This window comes from Electrona antarctica, assembly GCF_951216825.1.
Source record: "Electrona antarctica genome assembly, chromosome: 4".
Taxonomy (NCBI): Eukaryota; Metazoa; Chordata; class Actinopteri; order Myctophiformes; family Myctophidae; genus Electrona; species Electrona antarctica.
Window position 1 is genome coordinate 21755345 of NC_136809.1, and position 25040 is coordinate 21780384.

Genomic DNA, 25040 nt, shown 5'->3' on the forward strand with positions numbered 1-25040 from the left:
CCTCGCTATGGCTAGGTGGGCCGGCACACACGCTCACGCAGCGCGCGTGCGTGGTGGTCACGCGCGCGAGTGGGGTTAATCGGTTATTTATTTATTTGGCGTATTTCGGTTATATTTCGGGTTATATTGCCCCCAGAGTGACAGCCAGGCAGTTCTTATTTTTACCGGCTTTAGTTAACATTAACAAGACAGACAGACCCACTGGAACGCTTCAAATACGTCTGTCTCACACTCACAAACACACACACACACACACACACACACACACACACACACACACACACATGCATGCACGCCTGTCGGAGGAGTGGCGAAAATTGACTCAAGTGTCACTAAGTAAGAAATCTCTCTCTCTCTCTTTTTCTCTCTCTCTCTCTCCCCCTTCCCTCTCTCCCTCCCCATCTCTCTCTCTCTCTCTCTCTCTCTCTCGTAGTTGTGGCGTTTAGTGTTTACCGTCCCCGTCACACACACACACACACACACACACACACGACACACGTCACACACACACACACACACACACACACACACACACACACACTCTAACGTATCTCTTCAAGCTGCAGAAATAAATAGCCTTTGTTTGAAACTAAAGCATCAACGTGGAAAAATCACAAAACAAGCTTCCAATCCATTCCAAATACCTTGTTGCTGACTGCTGAGGCGTCGGAACTTCGGAAGATTTAGAAAAGCATAATCCACAGTATTGTCACCGCGTCCGCGACCTAGTCTATTTTTAGTTTATCAGATTTGTCGGCGTGCTACGGCCCCGGAACGAGAAAAATTAATGAAACAAAAAGTAAACATCTCCACATGGCTCTGCAGCAGCAGTCTCAGGAAGTGGACGTAACAACTTGCATGATCGCATCCTATAGACTATAGTCTAGGCCAAAAACCTGGGTCTTAAAATGGCTAGTCTAGGCACATTAGTGAAAAAGAACCGACAGCCTGTTTATTCATATTAAGCAAGATGATCATGTAAAAAACACAAAAAAAACATATTTACTGAAAGAAAGAAAGACATTATGAAACTTATTATGTATTTATATAAAAAAAATAAAAAAAAATATATATATTTTTTTTTTTGAAAAATCGATGGGTGGTCCAGCTCTCTATATGGGTGGGCCGCGGCCCACCCAGGCCCACCCGTAGCTGCGCCCCTGGTGTGGCCTGTCAAAGCTCCTGTGTGGTCTCTGCCCCCTGACGGGGTCATGGGCCATGGAAGAGCTGGCCCTGGCTGGTACGTACTAGGCATGTAACGATACACTCTACTCACGATACGATACGTATCACGATATGAGGTTCACCATACGATTTTTCACGATATTTTCAACACAATTATTTTCCAGACAAATGACACAAATCTTTTTTTATGATTTATCTTCCCCCCAAGCTTTTTTCACACTTTTTATTTAACTACATTGCAAAAGTAGCATTACTTTTCATGTAAAATTACGTAATTTGTAAACATGCTTTCATGTTTAAACCTAGCTCGAGTTAACATTTCTTCTTTTCTTTGATGGCATCTTAGGATAGATGTAGACCTATTTGACAGTGCAGAAACATAATTGCCTTCCTTGATGTATTAATGAGCATCAATAACGACCATCACCTGTGTCAGACACATACAGCTCCCCTCTGCAGGCCTCTACTACTGAAAGTGACTGCATGGAGTCTGTCTCATTTCTCTCCAAAAGCATGTGAATATGATGGAATATGATTACAGCTCACATTTCATATCACACACTAGCCCCCATAAAAAAATTAAAAAAATAAAACCTTTTTTCTTTTTTTTAAATCGATATTAATTTTTAATAAATCGATACATATCGTCGGGATATAATATCAGTTTTTTCATTTTTTTCATTGTAAATTAAGCAAAACTAATTGGGAATACAGCACAATTGCCCATGGTGTTCTGACACACACACACACACAGACAGACAGACAGACAGACAGACAGACAGACACACAGACAGACACACATCCCTGGCGCCCTCTCCATGAAGCCTGAATTAGTCAAAAGGTCCCCACTCATCGTCTCTTTAAGTAGATAAAGCGCAAATACAGGCTCCCCTTAGAGGCCGATAGACATCAAGGTAATGGGATGGAGTGCACAGGAGGGAACGAGGGAATAGCGAGACAGCACAAGATACCGTGAGATGAACCGAGGAGGATGAGATGTGAAAGAAGGAGGAGGAAGGGGGGGGAAAGAATAAGAGCCGACCGAGTACAGAGGAAGTCATTCATCAAAGCCACTCCACGATTGTAGACAGCTTTAATGAAGATGGATGGGGAGCCCTGGCTGGTGACACGGAGGGCTTATCTCTATATTAAGCAGTCCCACACTGTTAGGAACATGCCAGCCACATGCTTTGGCCTTGTTCTGGAGCTTTTTAGTAACTGGGTTGAATACTCCAATTAGATAGTAGTTTGTCAGCAGGGTTTCATTTTTGCCTTCCTTTCTGTTTGATTGTCCACATGACTCTTCTATCGTCTCTTCTCAGAGCAGCACTGATGTAACATGGCAGTTCTACAATAAGATGTTTGAATTAGGGGGAACCAGGCTTGTGTTTGAGAGACCATCCTTCAGCTCTAATGCTCTAGGTTCAGTCCCCATGGCTTAAAGTATTCATCATCTTCAAGGATCCTTAAGTAAGAATCCCTTTCAGTTCTTAAGAGCACTGATCTTCTCTGATCCTGTACTTTTACCTCTCTTTAGAGGGTGGTAGACAAAGTTCCTGATGAGTTAAATTATGTTTTTGGGCGAATCAATTTACTGACATAACAATTAACTGACATAACATATCATTGCATATTACTGATACATCATTGCCTCCCTCATCTCCCAGTCTCCCCTGTCTCCCTCCCCTTGCTGCCTCCTACTTTTAAATTCATCACTCCCTCCCAGCAGGAGCTCTGCTTTACCCTAGAGGATGCCTTACAGAGGCCATGATTATTGCCCTCTTTCAATCCCACACCTTCTGCGTTCTCGCCCCTCTAACTCCCCCTCACTTCTCTCTTCTCCCTCTTCATCTGCCTTTACCTCTTACCTCACAACCCTGACTGACATCCCTTGCCTCCTTTGCCCCCATTTTAACCTGCTTTATTGAAGCAAAGTATGACATTTAGACATTAGTATCTCACACACACACACACACACACACACACACACACACACACACACAAACACACACACACAGAAAGAGAATAAAATCCGCAAACTTTCTATATGTTCTCTTTGAATCTGCACCCAGCACACGCCTGCACCTTTAAAAGACTGTCTAAGTTGAGCGAGCCTTTTCCCTTGAAGAAACACACGCACGCACGCACGCACACACACACAGACCTGCCAATCTTCATGTAGAGTAAATATTTTTACAGTGCAGAGCTCTGAACTTTTGCAGTGCTGTGGAGGTGAGGCACAGAGACAGATGGAGAGATGGAAGTGTTTTTACAGGTATTATATACACAGCTAAATCCAGAGTCTACATTTGAACGTGTACAAATTTACCTGTACTATTGTACAGGTGCAGAGGGTTCATGAATGTTAGTGTTACCTTTTCATTGTTTCCCATAGCCAGAAGCTGATTGTGTGAGGGGGAGCTTTCACACATGCACACTTGTGCTGCTGTTTTGCGGTTATTTGCCTTTTTTTGGCATATTCGCGGCTGCCTTCTAAAAATCATACTGTGGTGGCTGGTCATGATTGTGTGGTGGCCCACCACACTGCTTTTGACTTGTTTGTCTTAGGCTTGTGCCGATTTATAAATATCCAAACCAGTCTGATTGTCATTTTCCAACAGGACAGAAGTTGTTATACAGGGTTTGAACACTTGTGATAGAACAATAATTTGTTTAAATAAATGTAAAGATACGTTTTTCATGAAAAACAAATATCGTGGTTATAACAGGATTGAATGGAGGTATTTTTTTTTATCGCCCACCATTACGGAATGAAATAGTCTCCTATGGTACGGAAACAACATCAAATAAATAAATAAACTAAATAAAGCCTCCTGGTGGTGCTATAATAGGCCAATGTGAAAAGGGTGGCATTTCTTCTTACTCCTTGGATGGCAATTGGATGATTTGAGACATTTTGTTCCAAAAATGTGTTTGGAAAAATCCACCTGTTGGTGGCGATATAACAGGCCAATGTGAAAAGGGTGGGATATATTCTTCAGCCTAGTAGGAGGTCTGTGAAAGATTTGACAAATGTCACACTGCGTTCATGACTTGAGGCTTTTTGTTCAAAATGGGCCAATCCTGCAAACTTTGAAAGCCAATGTTAGCCAATTAGGATGGAATATGAAATATCAAACAGATCCATCTTGAACACATGACTATAGAGATACTGTGTATCGATTTGTGGGATTTTTGGACAGAATCTGGAGGAGTAATATAAAGAAATGTGTTTTTACAAAAGTAGGCCTCCTGGTGGCGCTATAACAGGCCAGTCTGGAAAATTTGGGGCAGAGGTTCATCGTTGGCATCTAGGAAGTGTGTGTGCACAATTTGGCATCGACCGGGTTAACGGTGCCGGAGATTAGCTGGTAACGGACGTACACACACACACACACACACACACACACACACACACACACACACACACACACACACACACACACACACACACACACACACACACACACACACACACACACACACACACGGACGGAGTGCAAAACATACTCTCTCCCCATGCCTTCGGCCTGAAAAATAAACAGTCATTGACAGTCATCAGAGAAAAGAAAATTGCTGCAAATCACTTACTTGAAGACACCTACTGTATTCCTAATGAGGCTGCTTGCTTCAAGTGCTTCATTGATGTTTTGGTCTAATGACCTTCCCTGGCAGTTTCATTTGGACCCAAATGTCAACAAAGTAGCCTCATTAAAGGTATCTTCTGATGCAAGCACTGTTACGTTGTGTCCTTTCTCTTGTGGTGGCTTAGCCCTAAGGCTAAGCCAGCCCTAAGGCTAAGCCACCGCATTTTTTTAAATGCTTCTTTTTGTGGCTTTCGCCTTTTTATTTTATATTTTTATGGAGGGACAGACAGTAGGCTGACAGGAAATGGGGAGAGAGATGGGGGGGAAGACATGCAGTAAAGGCCGTCGGGATCGGGAGTCGAACCCGCGGCACACTGCCAGACTGGATTACCAGCCAAGGTGCCTGGACCACTGAGCCATGGCCCAGGCCAGCCCTAAGGCACTTTCAACGACTTTTTTTAAACCATGATCAGTGTTATACAATACATATTGAATGTGAAATTGAATTTGCTATCTTATTCCTTTATTTCTTTCATTGTATTTTTTACACCAAAGAAAAATAAATTAATTCAGCACATAATCTCCAATATGGTAGCTGGTAGAGTTTTCCGTGTAGTGAATGTAATTCATGTAATTTTAATTTGAAATTGTCATGGTGTATTGAATAGAGTGGCTTCAAGCCATGCTGAGGGCTACTGCTGGTAACATTGTAGTTCATCTTTCGGTAATACACTTGGATTTCATCTTTTTAGGGATTTCATATCAAAAGCAAGAACTAAAGCCTTAACCCATTTTGGACTGAGGCCGATTCTAAAAAGCCCTCTAAATCCTGAACTAAGCGTTCTGAAAAACTTCAAATATTTATATAGCAGCATCAATTTTTTTTAATACTGTACATACAGTACAGAACCCCAAGAGGGGTTTCCGTCCAGAAGGGTTAGAACACCAAAAGGGGTTCCCGCCAATATCCCTGAGCTACAGAATGTACTAGAAACCATTATTGGAAAATCGGGGTTCAGTTTATTGTGGGTAAAGTCCCCCTTTTCACTGGATTCATGTTCCTTACATGTCTTCATGTGTAGATTTCAATAGCACTGAGAGTCTTTGTATTAACTGGGAAGCAATGGTTTGTCAAAATGCAACTCTTTGACTTCCCCGGCACGTTTACCCTTCCGGCATATAAACACCCATTATAACGTTACCATTCCTTCAGAATGCTTTTTGACATTCTTGTCTTTATGATTTCCGGAAGGAGCCACATCAATCTAATAAGCCCCCCTCCAGCATGCTGGTCAATCTGATTATATTTAATGTGATATGAATGTAGCCTCTTAGGCTGGCATTATTCTTCTCAATGGAGAGGGGTATCTTTTACTCCTCACTCCCAACACCAATAGGCTGTTAGACTGCAATTTATGGGACCTATTTTTAAATCAAACGTGTACGTCAGTTTTCCAGGAATGAAGCAGGAAAATACAGTACAGGAAAATGCACTAAATTCACCTCTCCAGTGCTGCAAGCCCTGGGGGAGCAGTAGGTGGAGGTGTGTGTATTACGTTTACAGTAATGAACACACATACTGTATGCACACACAAACATACATATACTGCATATATTGGAAGAAGGTCATTTTCTTGCATTCGTGGTCTCCACAGGCACTAATGCCCTGAGGCACGGAAACATAATCATAGAAACAGTGAGACACACACACACACACACACACACACACACACACACACACACACACACACACACTTCATTAATCATGGCAAAGGGGACCCACCTGACATACCCACTTACATGTGCATATACATCTGAGAGAGACATCTCTCTTACTCATTTGTGTAGTTCTCTGTCTCAAACACACGCACCATACACACATTAATCACTAAACATGCCAAAGGGCTCCACAATTAAAGGGGTTTTTTGTGGGTCTTTTTCTTTTTTTCCTTTTTTACCTCACTGACCCTAGTGTCCGTGTCGTTTGTCCTGGCTGGCAGCTATACTACACATACATTTTTGTTTATGAATACACACATTAAAACACCCTGAACGCCCGGGGGTATTTAGGACCATTAAATCAGGGGGCCCAGCGATTTGCAGCAACGGAGCACATTTCAAGATGCGCCATCTTGGATGTAGCTGAAGTAGCTAGATGTAGCCAAAACACCCCCGAGGCGATCGACAACAACGGGAGGTATGATTAATTCTAACGCGACCAGCGATGGGATCGCGATGGGCCTGCCAAACTAAAATGGGGGCGAACATTTTGGATGATGTCCCAACCGGAAATTACATTGAATGTTGCCCAACGGGTGCTCCCAGCCAGTGGAGCGATGCGCTCTGTTATATCAATAAAGTTCTGTCCGTTTATTCTCTGTCCTGAGCGTCGAGCGTTACTATTTGATAGGACGGAGACCTCCGTTTATGCCGCTCAGGGTGTTAAGATGTTGATCCAAGTCTGGAAATTCGTTCCCACACTCTAAACTGTGTCATGTGACACATCACTCGGCATTTTCATACTACTGTACTATGGGTACGTCAGCACAATGTGTAAACACTCTTTTCAGTTTAAAATACCTTAATTTTGTCGAGCCGAGCGACATGCTACAGGACACTTTGTCACAGAAACATAAATCAGGCTTAAGTGTAATAAATCCAGTGTCTAAAAATGGTAATTAAATTGTGGAGATGTACTTTGTGTGTGATTGTCCAATTAGTTATTGGAACTGAAATAGAGATGTATGTGAAAGGCAGATTTTGGCTTACTGTATGTCCCAATTCGCCATCCTTGGATCTTAATGGCAGTTAAACTGTCTGTGAGCACTAGACGCACGCACGCACGCACGCACGCACACACACGTAAAATTGACACATTGGCACGGGTGACAAAGAAACATGAAAATAGACATAAAAACACGCTGTACATAAAAGCCCACATTGGGGCAAGTCATAAACCTGTTCTGGGAGTATTTTAGTGCAAATGGAAAATGCCCCCCCTCACACACACCCACACACACATCCACACGCATTAAGTAATACTTTAGGCTATTGAGATGTGGGTCAGATACGGCCTCATCGATACAGCTATAAATATGTCTCTGGGACCCCTTTAGGGGTCTCACTAAGTTATTATTAGTGACAGAACCGGCAATCAATACAGATGAGGAAATGAGGGCCGGGTTACCTTCTGGTGTGTGTGTGCGTGCATGTGTGTGTGTGTGTGTGTGTGTGTGTGTGTGTGTGTGTGTGTGTCCGCCCGCCCGCATGCATGCACATACTGTGCTTGTGAGTTTGTGTATCAGGTTGTTTGGCCAGGAAACCTTATGCCACTCCAGATATCTCCTGGGGCTGAAGGAGCATGTCTCTTATTGTATCTTAGACTTGTAGAGGGAAGCTCAAACGCAAACATCCGCCGTGTGCATCACTGTGTGTGTATATTATGTCCGGTGGGCCGGTGGCGCCCTCGTTCTGTGTACTGAATTACAGGCTATTTCTGAATGAAAGGAGGATTAATTACTGCACACACACACACACACACACACACACACACACACACACACACACACACAGTGTCCCATTCATCTCTGTGTGTTTTGTGTCTGTGTTTTCCTGTGAGGGTCCCGATTTTCCTCAATTGCCCTACTGGTCCACTTTCCAAAATTAACACTGAAACACGGCTTCTACTCTCTCATTCTCTTTTACTCTCCCCTCCATTGACTTATCCGCTCTTTCTTTTCCCTCTCTCTCGGTCGCAAAAAACTCTTTCATTTCTGAGTTCCAGCTCTTTACATTATTGTGTTCACTGCCTAAGAGTCCTCTCTCACACGCACACGCACACACACAGTCGCGCGCACACACACACGCACACGCGCACACACACGCACACACACCCCTCAGTCAAACACAGCACTAGTTCCCTAGACATCTCTCTCAGAGTAATGGTCTGTGTTGCCCATGCCCATTTCAATCCCTCCTCCATCACCACCCGCTGTAAGTCTATTAGCGGGGAATCGGGGACGGCAGTCGATTAGAGCAGAGGCAAACGCTGTAATAGGCAGGTGGCAGCTCAGGAAAGAATGGCCACTTGAACGAGCCAGTTTGACCTGAGTTTGTTGTGACTAGCTATCTGTCTGATGGCACAGCAGCAGCTGCTTCCCAAAAGCAAGGCAGGGACTGCATGGGAATGGGTGCTTGCTATATCAGTTTTGGAAGATGTGTCAACCAAATGGGTCACTTTTACAACGGTGCCATAGGAATGAAACAAATATTGCCTAGTAACTTGCAGTGTATTTTTTTTAATTAATATTAACCCATTTAGACCTGAGGACGATTCTACAAATTCCTTCTAAATCCTGACATAATACCTGAAATACCTACCCTTATGTTTCTATATCAGTGCTGCTCAATATTTAATACGACCCCAAAAACTATATGTAATTGGCCGCCAACCCCCATTTGAAAATATGTTGTTCCAGGGACCCCTCAGAAGCAAAGATTTGAGTTAAAACTAAAAGCATTCGGTCTGAAAGAATATTCAAAGATTTGCATAGCACGGCACTCGGTGCTGCGCTATGAGCTTGTAGATCTGCTGTTTTTCAATAGCTGAACTATAACACAGTGATTAAAACACCAAAAGGGGTTCCCACCCTGAAGGGGTTAAAAAGAAAAATCACACCTGTGTGAAGTGAGGGGCGCTAATATATGAACAGTTCTACTGCGTAACCCACATTCCCCGCTATTTAATCCATGTGTCGGTGCTGTGTAATACGCTAAACCCGCTATTTGTTTAATGTGTTTAATTCGCCGTTTTTTTAATAATTAAAAAGAGAGCGGATTTGTCGTGGACCTGGTGACGAGGCATGACGATGAAACCGGAAATCAAGCCATGCTCTGGGCTGCTAGGGCTTCTGGGGAAATGAGTTCAATACAAGTGAACGGGCCGTTTGTTTGGACTACAACATGCTGTCGAGGCTGTTGCCGTTTCGCATTGTGGCTGCATGTTTTTCTTAACAACAACAAACGATCAAAGCTGCAAATACTTCGGCGTATGCTCCAAAGGTAATAGATCAATTCTGGCAGCCTAGATAGGATGGATAGATTAATCTAAGGCCCGAAAGTGTTAAAGTCTAACTCATATGTTGATTAGGTGATGGCGATGTAAAACAACCAGTGACAAAACAAACATTAAATTCTCTTTATTGTTAATGGCATTTAATGTTTGTGTTAGGGACAAGATGACGTACATTTTCCCTTCATTGTCAATGGCATTTTTAACTAAAAACAAACATTAAACCTGTATATAGGAGGGGCTGGTTAGTTTGCTGCCCTATTCTAAGGCCAATGCTGTTGCATATATTTTCACACGAGAACCAGCTACAGAGGATGTATGCCCAGCATATGCTTTTTGAGCGGTGGGCACACCGTCTCCATCATGTAGCTTTGTGTCTCCCTATGTCTATTTAGAACTTTAGATTACCAACAGGTGAGACAATGGCGCTGTTGAGCTTCACACTGTGCACAGGTGCATGATGGGAAGCTGAGTTTTTAGTAACACCAGTCTTTTTCAGACAGCGTGTCTGTCTGTAAAGGAGTTCAGTACAGTATAACAATTACAGCATAGTTTCACTGCTCACTTCACACGTGATTTTCTCCTGAAAAGATAAACCAACCCTCAATCTCACACACATGCACGCACGCACATGCGTACACATGCTTATGACACCCCCCTTCTCCAAAGAAATCCCTTACTGGAAATGCGATGGAACAAGACAATAATAGCTGTGTGTGGATGCATAAACAACGAGCTAAGCTATCAATGAAAGCAGGAAGGGGGAAGAGAGGCATGTATTGCTATGCTAAATATTCCTAAGGAGGGCGGCTGGTAATTGAGTCAGGAAGTGAGGTTGGTTAAGGTCATAGAAGTAAGACGTCTCATTGATTTATCTAATCTTCTCAGTGGACCGGCTCATATTCCTTACAAACTAGCAGACTCAAATTACCATACAGAGGGAAGATTTTCCGATTTATTTTTCCTTCATGGTTTAACTTTTTTAGGTTTTGTGCGCGTGTGTTTCAAGCTGAGTCACCACATCGTCCTTTTCATCTTCAGAGGCACAAGTCCATACTGTTGAGACCTTCTGCCAGTTACGTCGCCCGTTCACACTGAGTCAGAGGAGAGGCAGCACAGCATCCTGACTCCTGCTGCTCTCCTCAAGCCTCAGCTTCTCTTGGAGCAGGGAGATAATAAATCAACACAGGGAAAAGTAATAGAATTTTATATCTGTTCATCCTTTTTTAGCCAGGAAGGTCCTATTGAGATGTACTATCTCTATACTGTAGCCAGGAAGGTCCTATTGAGATGTACTATCTCTATACTGTGTGACATTGGGGGCAAACTGGCAAGATCTAGAACTTTAACATCAAAATGTCACATGGTCATATCAATCACAGCACGTTTCTGAGCCTAATTATTCAGAAAACCCTAGACTGCAGAAAAGTGTAGTCTCTCTCCCTCTCTCTCACGCTGTCTCTGTCTCTCTCTCTCTCTCTCTCTCTCTCTCTCTCTCTCTCTCTCTCTCTCTCTCTCTCTCTCGTATATATAATCTTTTAAATACCAGACTTTTCTCACTCCCCCTGAGATGGCATTAGTTTGCCTGGCCACACTTCATCTTAAGACCAATAATTCATAGATGGGCTCAAAGTACATATTTACACAACATGGGCACTGACATTGACAACTGCATCATTTGAAAACTAGCAATTACACGTTTTGCACCAGGTGCAAGATAGGGCCCTTTCATCCTTTTTGGAGCTACTGTCACAAACACAAATACATTTCAGAAAGCCAAACACTGTCCAGATGCATCCTCAGGATCGTGCCTCTGAACCAAAAGTGCTGTGTGAGACAGAATGGTGCGTGGGAAACGTCCAAACAGGTGGTGTAGGCTATGTCTGCAGGAGGGCGGTGACGTGTCCATGTACCCTCCTGTTTTCATCCTGCCTTCTACCATGTGACTCAGCCTGAACACACTGGCCCCAATGGGAGTGTTGGGACTACTGCTGTGACATACCACAGCAAATTTCACTGCTATCCAGCCAGTAGTTTTCAAGATCAGGGGGGGATGGTCACGTCATTAGTTTGGTCAGTCTGCTTTGGTTTGGCCAGATAGTGAGTTAAATAATCTTCAAACTTCAAATGAACCCGATTAAACCCTGACAAAGAGATGGGTGCCAAATACTACAGATGGTACATCATGGTGAAAAGTCCACTAAATCCTTTGCGTGACGAGTTGTTATCTCCGTAACGGTGCACGGACAAATCCTCAGCAGACACAGAACTACTCAGCTGAAAGTGTAATATTTCAGTCTATCAACGCACAATTGCTCTGAGGGTTTGAGAATTCCACTGGCAGCTTCCAGTGTTTTGATCGCGGAAGCACTAATTGTAATCGATGGTGGGATGTGGAAGAGGTAGGCTATTAAACCTCCTCAGCTCACTCAACCAGATATCGGTAATGGTGTCCTGGCTGCTGTAGCTCGGCAGTAATTAGACGATGAAAGCTTTGTGACTACGTGCATGTGTGTAATTTGTGCATATGTGCGTCATATAGGGCATTAAGCAACTAGTCGGCTAGTTTACTAGTCGACTAGTAAATCCACTAGTCGACCTTGTTGGTACTAGTTGACTAGTTGATAAGACATTCTTTTTCCCCCGATTTTGTAGGCCTCAAGATCAGGTAGATTATAGTTATAGTCACCAATGTACACAGTTTTTAAATGTACAAATATGTATTCTTTTTTTTTAAAAGGTTTTTTTGTTTTGTTTTTTTGTTTACATAATACTAGTCGACTAGTAAAACTAGGCAATTGGTCAACTAGTAAAAATGACTAGAAGTGAATGCCCTAGCGTCATACAGTATATCCATGTAAAGACATTGGGAGATGGCTTACTCGACTACTTCAATTTCAACTTTATTTGTCACGTCACAATTTGTCCAAGCTTCTCAGGAAGTGCCAGTTACATACTGTACACAATGAGAAAACTAGTGTACTAAGTGTACTCAAAAAGTGGACTCTGTAGTAGTCTAAAGGCTCATTCATAGTCTGGATTTTCGGTGGTGAGGTGACCACCGGAGCTGAAATAACGTTGATCGGTGGTGAGTAAAAACAGAGAAGGGCTGGAGCGGTGGTTTGCTCTTCACCGCGGCTCGTGACGTCATGTTGTAGTTCGGTGGTCACCTCACCACCGAAAATCCAGACTATGAATAACGCTTACGAGTAGACTTTTAGACTCATTTTTGTGCAATACATCAGATAGCAGCAGATCCAATGTGCTGGGCTGTCCGTAGCACCCTCTGTAGGACGCCGCAGTTCAACCACTGTTGATGCAGCTCAGGATTCTCTCAATAGTCCTGATGTATATTATCCTGATTATGTGGGGGCAAGTGTTTTTAGGTAATACTGTAAGTCAGTTACAGTTTACAATATGTACTATAGTAAATAGTTTACTAGTAATTTATTACTATTTTTGCGTTTCACCATGAATAGGTATTCTAAAATGGAATCGGCAGGTAATCTAAGCACAGAACACACATGTATTGCAGCTCATTATATTGATTCTGTATTCTACTTGTATGTACAGTTGGTAAGCAATGTAAGCGCAATAGAAAATGTAACTAACTACAGCAATTTGTCGTTCTTTTTAAAACTTCCTACTGTACAACCGGCCTAGTTTAACCCTTTGTTCTGAGCATTTAATTGGCTACAGTGGCCACTGTCTTCCCTCAGGGTTTAACACATTAGCTTTGTTTCCACAATATTGAAATCCTACTCGCAGGCAGCTCACAGGAACACTTCATTAATTTGGCTAGAAATGGAACAGAAATAATTGTGTCCTACTGTACCTGAGCTGACAAAGTGTGGTGTCGATATAAACTTCTTGAGGTCATCGTTGATATATCCAGGTTTGTTCCACTTTGAATGTACTCTTCCTAGTTTCAAGTTATACAACTTAGGGCAGAGGCTGCCACTCACGTGGGGCTCCCTCCGTGGAGGATAGACACTGCGGACGTTACTGTGCAGTGTGCCGTGTGCTGAGGTACAGGCAGACGGACGGACCATTTGAGATTGCGTGACTGCTTCACCTTTTAATTCTTTATATCAAAGTTCAGAGAAGTTTGCAAACCTTTTGCTGACACGCATAACACGAACACGACGGTTCCTCAGCCAGCAGCTAGGCACAATGGATGCAAACATCGTGTTTGTGGAAGGGGAGCCTTCTGATAGCTCTGCAGTGTGCAACTGTGATTTTCTTAAAATTCTCAAAATCGTCCTGGTTGACCACTCCTTGCTGTAAGTATTAAGAAGCAAGTAGCAATAATTTGATAGAATGGTTCATTCGGTTCAGTGAGCGTAACCTGACGCTCCCTCTCTCTTTCTCTCTCTCCCAAATCAAGCAATCATGAAAACCCAATGTGTAAAAATGACATACAGTACACCTTAAAACTAAAGTATTTGGACGTTCACAACCCCATTGAGTTTTATATTTCAGAAAATATAAATTATAATGCGTATGTTGAACATACTTAATTGTCAAACCACTTGATCGATCCAGCGTTTTATGAAATTAGCTCTACGCACACACACACACACACACACACACACACACACACACACACACACACACACACACACACACACACACACAGACCCTGTCATAGACAGCCAGCTTCTGTATACAGCCACACTGTATTTCAGGCAGTGTTTACACAGTTTCAGCTCACCTCTTTAGTCAGCTTATCCATAATGTTGTCATATATTGGTGCAGTTTCATCCATCTATTCATTTACGGAACCTTTGTGTTTGTGTCTGACCCGGGCATAACTTGGGTCTGTCCGACCGATTGACCTGAAATCTGCCGTGTCCCCCCCAGGCCCAGGTGACCTTGAGGTGAAACCACAAATAACTGTCTGTCCGCGGGTCTGTGGAGGATGCACCAAATCTTTCAGCATTTGTGCTGCTGTATCACAAATTATTGCACAAACTTGGTGGACCTATATTCCCGACTTGCAAGGGCACCAGTCTAGTTTTCTTTTAACACTAAGTAAGTTGCTGCCATTGAATCACACATTGTGGTGTGACAAACATTGTAAACAACATGTTGGTTTTGCGTGTTTTGACACCAGCAGTCCACTATGTTGACGGAAACAATACATCTGATTTAATGTATTGGCTGAACAGGCTGGTTTTAATTAGTGGATAAGATCAACCTTGATGATTAAAAAAGCAGCCGCTGGGCTCAGGTATCTCAGTCTGTAAATAACACGCCATAGTGTATTGAAATCTTATCTCATGCTCCTTGTGACTGCTCAGCTTGATCGTTCTTTTGACATAGTTTCCCCGTGTTTGATGTGTACAAATATAGCAGCCACAAGCTTCTTTAATAAACTACTGTCATGGATGCACGATTCATCATTTACTTAGATTGGTCAAATCGATAATATAGGTTTTATGTATAAGAGAGTAAAATTAAAAGGGCGCACACTACCCTGTGTGTGTGGTGTGTGGTGTGTGTGGTGTGTGTGGTGTGTGTGTGTGTGGTGTATACTGCAAAGTTTCTCACATACCATTACACAGCCATTTCAATTTCCTATTGAGTCTGAAGTGAGAGGTGACCCAATGTCAAGGAATCTTGATAGCACTGCAGCCCTCACATGTCCCTTGTGTATGAAAACCTGCGTGAGTGTGTTAGCGAGAGAGGCAGTGAGTCACTGAACTGAACAGGAAATGACCGAGCGATCTGTAGGGTCAGAACAGTTTCCTGGGTCTGTTCAAGGAAGCTCTGAGAAGGAAGTGAAGTGGTCACGTGACTGGGCTGCGCCATGACACTTTCATGGACACTTTCATGGGAGCCAAACTACCCGGAAGTTTGGCAGAATGCACTGGAGTCAATGAGCTCAGTGACCAGCTCATGAACAAACATTATTTATGAACAATTGAGACCTTTTTGTAAAGTAATCACTTCTGGAAAATAACAGAAGACATGTAACACATTATTGTCTGCTGTGTTGTTATTCAATGTGTACACTGTGTAATTTTTATAGAGGTATGGTATCTAAAGAGCACAAAGTACCTTTCTGAACGCACCAAGTATCGCGAGACTTCCCACCGTTTCCTGTCTGGCAGCCAAATATCGCGATACTTCGGAGCCTTCGAAACGATACCTCTGCTGTTTAGATCCTCAGATAAAATTATATACTGTGCACTCTGTGCACATCGAAAGGTAAGTGATTAGAAAACAACCTGTGATATGTCTTCTGTTATTTTCCAGAAGTGATTACTTTACAAAAGGTCTCAATTGTTCATGAATAATGTTTGTTATGAGCTGGTCCAGCTGGCTTCATTCACTGCCATGTATTCATTGCACTTCCGGTGTGAGTTTGGCTCCCATGAAAGTGTCCATGAAAGTGTCATGGCGCAGCCCAGTCACGTGACCACTTCCCTTCCTTCTCAGAGCTTCCTTGGGTCTGTTGACAAGCATTGTAATCCCAGAACATAGAAAGTAGCACAGATAACAGCACGTCTCCGCCCGGACACCTTCTGTTATTCTGGCGACATGTTTTTCAGTCCTGGGATTTTTTTGGGCTTTAATCCCTGCTTGCGTGTGCGTGCGTGCGTGCGTGCGTGCGTGCGTGCGTGCGTGCGTGCGTGCGTGCGTGTGTGTGGTATACTGCAGTTTCTCACATACCATTACACAGCCATTTCAATTTCCTATTGAGTCTGAAGTGAGAGGTGACCCAATGTCAAGGAATCTTGATAGCACTGCAGCCCTCACATGTCCCTTGTGTATGAAAACCTGCGTGAGTGTGTTAGCGAGAGAGGCAGGAGTCACTGAACTGAACAGGAAATGACCGAGCGATCTGTAGGGTCAATACAGTTTCCTGCGTCTATTGACAAGCATTGTAATCCCAGAACATAGAAAGTAGCACAGATAACAGCACGTCTCCGCCCGGACACCTTCTGTTATTCTGGCGACATGTACGCAATGACAGCGATAACCGCTGTGGATCACTAACTGGTCTCCACAAGAAGCCTTGTGCAACAGTGCGAACACAGCACATACTCATTTTATAGGAGAAGTGCCATAAGAAACGGCAAGGGATGACCCTAAGCCAAATTAAATGTGCAAAGATCTGTGAGCGTGTTTGTGCACTTGGTCTTTGTAATGGCATACAGTAATTTTCTCAACACTGTATTGATCTGAAAAGCAGGAGAGCCAGAATAGGACTGACTGTGTCTCTGGTCTCTTTTTTTCCGCGCTTTGTGTTTCCCTCTTCTTCCCGTCTTTCATCTTTCTTTGACTTCCTGGGTGCATGTTATATCGGTGTGCTTCTCATCTGCAGTACATAAACCACTTAAATGTGAAATGCTGATTCAGAGGACGTGGGTCAGACTCGGCATCATTTGTTTCCTGTCTTTGAAGCCAAGCGGGTGCAGCCATCACTGTTGTACGACTACGAACTAACGTGTCGTTGAGCAGTTTCTGTGTATCAACTTGAACAAGGCTGTGTCTTTCACAAGTAAGGATGAAATATGTGCTGCTGAAAATTCCACCCTTTTTTACATTTGAAGTTGTTAGAAAGTTTTTGGTGGGGTATCTCCTTTTCCTTTTAGGACACTGCTTTTTAGCACTAGTCTCTATGTAGCACCAGTCTCTGTGGATACAGTAGCCACATATGTAGAGTAGTTAAAACCACTTTGCTCCTTTTGGTTGTAAAGAATAGCAGCCTAGGCCCTAGAGATAAAAAAGCGTGCTGCCTGCTAGTAGCCCCTAAGGGAGATGGCACACTTTTAAAACAAAACTCCCTTTCCCTGTTTTCAGCATCATGGAAATGGATAAAAGGGGGAAGCACCTGTTCTGAACTTCTGACAGGTCAACTCCATATATGAAGATCTAAGAGTTTGAGGTCACGAGGCGTGACCATATATGAAGGTGTGGGTGGCGGATGGACGGACGGAGGGACGGACGGACGGGAGGGAGATGCAGGTTTTCATAGTAAATGCGACCTGCGGTCGTATAGTGGCTATAGTTGAGGGGCGCTCTTATCATAATACATCATCATCCCATTCCAGCCAATCACCTCACTTTTCATCCTCAATATATACTTTACTCAGCCAATCAAATCATCCTTATGGGGTGATCAGCCAATCAAATCATTGCTATGATTCACACAAACACACAAAGCTGGGCATAGGAGGGGCCCCTCAAAAAGATCAAAGTGTGTATTATCTACAGTCAATAAAATACTGTAGAAGTATTCTGTATGAATAACACATGGGTTACACATGGACCGGTTGCTGAAATAGTAGCTCTGGAAACAATTTTTCATATTAACTGAAGCAAAGTATTTTCCTAGACCTAAAGGGTCTAGGGTCTTTCCTAAAGGGCTGTTAAAGTCTGTGATCTGCAGAGAAAGGTCAAGTAAAGTCATCTTTATTTATATAGCACATTTAAAAACAATAGCAGTTAAAGCTAACCGTATTGCTCCAAGAAGCACGACTAAGATGTGCTGCCATATTCCCTCTCCTGTTGCTGGGAACATTATTCAGTCAGGTTGCCTACTCGAACATTGAGCTTATGACAGCCTAAAGAGGCTACGTTCCCTTGTTCCTACCATGCTCGCTTTAATTGTCTTAAATGCTTATGCTATTTTGAAAAGGTCACCTGTTCAGGGGATTTGACACAATGATGAATGGTGACTGGCCAGGTAGAGAACACACTGTTAAAAAGGGTTGTTTCCTCTGGCCTTGATGGATATGCAGGGGAATATATATATTTACTGTCAGACGTGTGTGATAGTTGAAGTGTACGTCAGCTGGGTGGAGGAAGGGAGGAAGAATGGAGCACTTGCCTGCAAGGGTCTCCATTGGGTACTAGAGCTCCTCCTTCAGGAGACAAGACGGTAATGAGGAAAGTTTCTCAATGTCTCTCCAACTTTACTACCACACACCACACACACCACACACACACACACACACACACACACACACACACACACACACACACACACACACACACACACACACACCTTCCTGAAAAGATAGACACTGTATGAAAACTTTTCTTGTTCTCTCTCTACCCTACATCCTTCTCTTCTCAATTATTTCTCCTCAATTAACTTGCGCTTACATCACTCTTCTAAAATATTCTGACAACATTACTTTGCCCCACCGCTGGTATCAGCTCTGATGCGCAACATTACATTTTACTAACACTGCTGCAATTCCCACAGTAACACCATTATCCGATTCCACTTAATATCATCAAGACTTGCTCTGAGCCCTCTGGTATTCCTCTCTGATTACAACGAAATTGAATCAGCCCGTCAGCTCTGCTATCAAGACCTGTTCAGATAAGGAAAATTGCCCAGCGCCAAGGTGCAAAGTCTGTTTTCTCCCCGTTTCCTTTTTTTTGTTTGTCCTTTGACCATAATACTTAGCGCATCACAGATGTCCACTTCCAGTTTTTAACAAATGAACTGCTCGTGACAGAACGTTCCGCCAATTAGAATCCAACCGGCAACCGCTATTGGCGGAACGTTACGTCAGATGCTTTATTATTGATATCAAACCGGATCGCTGATTTCTATTATATTTTATTTTTTGGCTTCTCCTTTTCCTCCTTCAGTGATCGTAGATGGGTTCGCGCATCCGCAGTGCGGTTCACTACTTGTATACAGCCGGACTAAAAAGCTGAATAACTCTAAATCTACAGAGCTCTCCATGGTTTTGATAAAATGCGCGATGTTCAGACTCAGGTCTTTGCTGATTATCCGGTGATCCCGATTAGAACATTGGCGCTTTCTAGAGCAAGGATGGCTTCATTTTAGCTCGCTAGCATTGACGCTAATTATTTAGCATCTAAGATGGATGTCTATCCAGCGTGCAACACACTAAAACGAAGTAGTTCAAAGGTTGGCAAGTCAAAATCTCAAGGAACACTTGTGTTGATCACGAAAATAAGCAATCTCAGCTTGCAAATTGGCTTCAGGGAGGACCGGCCGGTTGGCCTACGGCCACATTGACATAGGTGTGTGTGGGTGTGTGTGTGTGTGTGGGTGTGTGTGTGACCATAAACAGGACATCCTGGGAAATTGTCTAATATTGAGGTGACACGTTTTGTCGAATTTTGTTGAATACTTGTTATTAACAGTTTGCAAATAGTACTACTAGTATGGGGCGACTGTGGCTCAGGAGGTAGAGCAGGTCGTCCAATGATCCATGGGTCGGCGGTTCGAATCCCGGCTCCTCCTGTCTACATGTCGAAGTGTCCTTGGCCAAGACACTGAACCCCAAATTGCTCCCGATGTGTTGGTTGGTACCTTGCATGGCTTCCGCCGCAATCGGTGTATGAATGGGTGAATGTAATGCACAATCTATGTAAAGCGCCTTGGATAAAGGCGCTATATAAATGCACCATTTACCATTTTAGTACAGTAGTACAATTATGTAATGGAGCTAAAAAGATAACACAAAAAGCCCTGAGGGCTTATTTCCATTCTGGTTCTGTGTATTCAATTCATAAATGCATGAGTATACTTTTCACTACCTGTCTCCTTGGATTTGCAGAAGGAACAAAGCAAGGATTTGAGCATTTGACTTACATTATACAGTGCTGGCTTTGAACTAGATCAGTATCCATTTTCTCTCATTGGACATGGTGTATCTTTCATGAACTTGCCAACAAGGCCCATTTACTTGGCTTGTTGGTCCTGATATCTGATCTAAATGGCACACAGACAACCTTAGCAAGCTGAACCTGATAACTTCCATTTGTGTTTGTTCTGGCAAACCACAACTTTAAATGTTTGTCTAGAACACGGTTTGTCCTTATATCTGTATGCATGCGTGTTTACAGTATATTGTTATCCGGTATGTCATGAAATCCTGAAGGTGAAGAGTGGTGAAGTATGTAAAAGACTGTTCAAGTTGGATTGTACTTGAAAAAACAACTTGAACTTGAAAATCCAATCTGTCAAATCTCACTGTTAAATGTAAAGACTGGGCATGGAGGCCATGCCATTATTAGACTACTATGTCTTAAAACATGGATATTATGTAGGCCTCAATATGGTCAAAGGTGGTGAAATGTAAAATGTAACTATCTTGCATAACATGCTCTGTTCCTTTGTCCTTTTTCTTTTCCTTGTCCAGGCGCGTTACAAACAGAGTCTGGACCCCACGGTGGACGAGGTGAAGAAGCTGTGCACATCACTTCGACGCAATGCCAAGGAAGAGCGCGTCCTCTTCCACTACAACGGCCATGGGGTGCCCCGGCCCACTGTCAACGGGGAGATCTGGGTATTCAATAAGGTAATGCATACAGTGTAGTGTGGAACATTGGTTCTCAAAGTCGGGTCCTTGGGGAGGTTCCAGGGGGTCCTAGCCTGGGCACCATTTCATTTAGGTATATGATCCTGTCGGGAGCGGATGATGGTCAACAGGCAGGAACAACAGGCGACAACTTCCTTTTCCCTCAAACCGATTTTTCTCAATAAAAGCTACAGGCTACGAGAGCTTTTATTGTTTGAGGGAAAAGGAAGTTGCCGCCTGTTGTTCCTGCCTGTCGCCTACAAAACAATACTACAACATGACGTAACGATATCATCCGCTCCCGACAGGATCATACGGACTTTTGAAACAGAGACCAGGCTTTCCTCCGAGGTGGTGGAAAGCCTGGTGAGGCGAGGTTAAGGGGGTCCCCAGCAAGAGTATTTAATACAGAGACACAGGCATTTTAACCAGATTATATTGTGTCTATTCAAAAATAGCAGATAGCTATTAGTGCTATCTGAAGCTCATAGCGCATCATCACTGAATCTTTTTCTAAAATCTTGAAATTTTAGATTTTCTTTTTCAAACTAAAACTAAAATCTGCTTCTGGGGGGTGCATGGAACAACTTATTTTCAGATGTGAGTCTGCTGCCTAATACAATACAATACAATACAATAGAATAGAATACAATAGAATAAGTAAACACATCCTCATCAATGATACACTGCTGCTGCCTGGACCTGACTGTTGCCTCTGGTCTGTTGTTTGTGTCTTTACTTGTTTTCTTAACTTTAACTTTCTCTGTCTTTCTTTCCCTGTTCCCTCGATTTCCAGAACTACACGCAGTACATCCCTCTGTCCATCTATGACCTGCAGACATGGATGGGCAGCCCTTCCATCTTTGTGTACGACTGCTCGAATGCGGGCATCATCGTCAAGTCCTTCAAACAGTTTGCCCTGCAAAGAGAGCAAGAGCTGGAGGTGGGTGCTTGGCAAAACACAACGCACGCACGCACGCACGCACGCACGCACGCAGACACACAGACACACAGACACACAGACACACACAGACACACAGACACACAGACACACACAGACACAGACACAGACACAGACACACAGACACAGACACACACACAGACACAGACACAGACACAGACACACACACACACACACACACACACACACACACACACACACACACACACACACACACACACACACAGAGAGACAGAGAGACAGACACACACAACTGATGCTCACCCCTGCAAAAGAGTTAAGTTCGGTCAGGGTGTGATAATGGCTGATGCTTAGATTGAAATGGTATACGTTTTGAAAGTTAGAGGGGGTAAGCCCTCGTGATGGCTGTGATCCAATCTTATCAAAGGTGCATCTACAGCCTTCTGTTTGTCCGTGGGAAGGAGGTGGTGAACAGTAGAGCAGCATAAAGCATGCGATTAGATAATGGGTGAATTGGAGAATTCATGCTGTGAGTGTTGTCTTATGTGGTGACATCAAATTTGCTGCGTTGCTCTTGAGTGTAGTAAACACTGATCGTCATGAAGGTTCAGCATGGCGTGGCATTCTGCCTGTCTGCCCTCCCATGTTTGAGTCAGCTGGGGGTCATGGTGCAAGGGAGAGGCAGAGGAGAACAGTAATGGAAGCCCTGCTGCCCATCAGTCACATTTCAAAACTGTCAACAAGCAGATGGAAGGAAAGAATAGGGGCATCTGGAGGAGAGAAACGGGGATTGGGTGAAAATAGAGTTAAATTCACTTTCAACAAAAGGACATCAAGTACAGTTTTGTCCATTTTAAAAGGATCATATATAGCCTGTGTCATGTGTATCTGTGAAGATTTGATTTGATTTTTATTTAACACAGTATAGAACAATACAATATAGCATAAAAAAACAAGAAATAATCACATAGTGATATTTGTCAGGTGAAAGAAGCGCTGTCTCCGTTGTGTGTTCTTGTCTCCGTTGTGTTCCCTCCCCCCCATATTAGTATGATTATTATTTTAGTAACGTGTATGTTTGTGTGTAACAGCCTTGCGGCTGTTGTTTGCTTTCGTTTCCGACGTTCTGTGCATGGACCGTTGGTTCAATGACAATGTGTTTTGTTGTGCAGCTGTTGTCGCTTCGAGGCTGCGGTGGTAAAGCTTGCTCGCTATGGTGCGGAAATCAGCCCTTTCGCATGGCATAGCTTAGGAGGCAGCAGAGCCATAGAGTAAGACATAGTTACGACAACTCCGTTCACTTCATGGGGCCAGGCTCTTCTACATAGACTTGTATTGAATGGGGACAGCCGGAAGTTTACGGAATGCATTGGAGTCTATGGGCTCGTGCGAGTACATGAACCACGTGGTCGGGCTGTTTTCTGCCCCCTCAATGTCGCAACTCTGTCTTACTCTATGGCTCTGGGAGGCAGGCAATCATACTACACTCCCATTGGCTTAGGCAGCGTGTGTGGCAGCCAATCAGGCTAGGCCGTCAGTATAGATAGATAATGTCTACATTTCAGGTTTCACCTGACAAAAACGGAAAGTTCTAGGAGGAGGCAAGAAGCCCTGGGGGCTTATAAGACCTCTACCTATATAAGATACAGAAAAGACATTAGAATAAGATATAAAGAATTTCCAAAAGACATGATTGCAGTATAAAAAATATAAAATCTACAACATGATTCAAAATTCTTGATAATCAAAGACATGATTAGAGACGGGAAGAAAATACAAAACATGAACATTTCGTGATTTAATTTCTTCTTTACGTTCAGAGAGGAAAATTGTCCCAAAGTGTAGTACCTCTACATACTATGTAATAGAAAACTGACCATGACTAGTATGATAAAAGGGGGGTGGAGATTGTCTAGTGTTGTGTTGTATTTGTGTACTTGAGAATTTGTTTGAAAGTAATTACTAAAAGGCTTGGGGATGGAGTTGGGGGTATATTTTAGCTTGTCTGGAAAACAGTAAGTAAGTTTAGTTTTTTGAAAAGTGGAGCAGAGTGATTAATATGATGGCTTTTTCTTTTCTTTTCCTTCCCCCCCCCCCCCAGCTCCAGTTTAGTTTTTGTTGCAGTGAATAAAGCAGGTGCCAGGGCTCAACGCTCTTCATTCCTTCTTGTTGGCATTCACAGGGTGTAATTGGCCACCAGGGGTTCACCCATGGCCTCTTGTTGAAGACAAGTGTATTAAGCTACCGAACGTCGCTACAGCCAACCCTCAATCTGCTTTAATTGCAGAATAGCTCAGCTATAAAGCTAACATTGATAAAACGTATACATTAATTAGGAGCAACATTCCTTTTTTTTAGGTCAGTGTACGATCAGAAACGGACAGAATCGAAGACATTGTGCAAAAGCTGCTCTGCTGCTGTGGTCATCTTACTAGCCAAAACAAGAATTAGCCAGTACTAGATCAAAGCAGCTTCAAGTGCAGTTACACCCACCTACAATAAAAAAAAAAAAAGCAGTTTAGAAGATTAAACGGTGTTAATTAGATTGACCTACTAAAATCATGATCACTTACTTTACTACCCTAACCTTAACCAGATCTCTATACTAGATTGACCTATTCGAAATGTTGTTTAAATGTGCTATTTTGTTATGCACAGACGTGTGTGCTACTAAAACATTGTAAGGGGCTGATTAGCAATGGCTTGCTATTGTTGGTATTCCTGATCCGCAGGGCATTCCCTGATGTACTGTAAATGCAGGCCAAGTTGCATAACATGTATGAGCAGAAATCTTTGTTTCTCACTCGCCGACTTGCACAGGAAGTCAGCAATGGAGGAGGTGTAAGAGACAAACACAGGACTGGAGGGTGAGAAAGTAACTTCAAACGTATTAAACATGCAGGAGAAATTCCAAGAGAGGAGTTCCCCACCTCACCTCCGGTATCTCCCTCTCCCTCTCTTTTTCTCACGCG

General features: G+C 43.2%; 1 protein-coding gene across 3 annotated transcripts in view; it reads left to right on the forward strand.

Moving 5' to 3' along the window:
* rptor (regulatory associated protein of MTOR, complex 1) overlaps positions 1-25040 on the forward strand; it is a 176272-nt gene that overhangs the window by 39663 nt on the left and 111569 nt on the right. For all 3 annotated transcript variants that reach the window (XM_079500161.1, XM_079500162.1, XM_079500163.1), the window contains exons 5-6: positions 20988-21146; positions 21943-22089. In XM_079500161.1, the coding sequence (XP_079356287.1) occupies positions 20988-21146; positions 21943-22089 (306 nt within the window). The remainder of the gene's footprint in view (positions 1-20987; positions 21147-21942; positions 22090-25040) is intronic.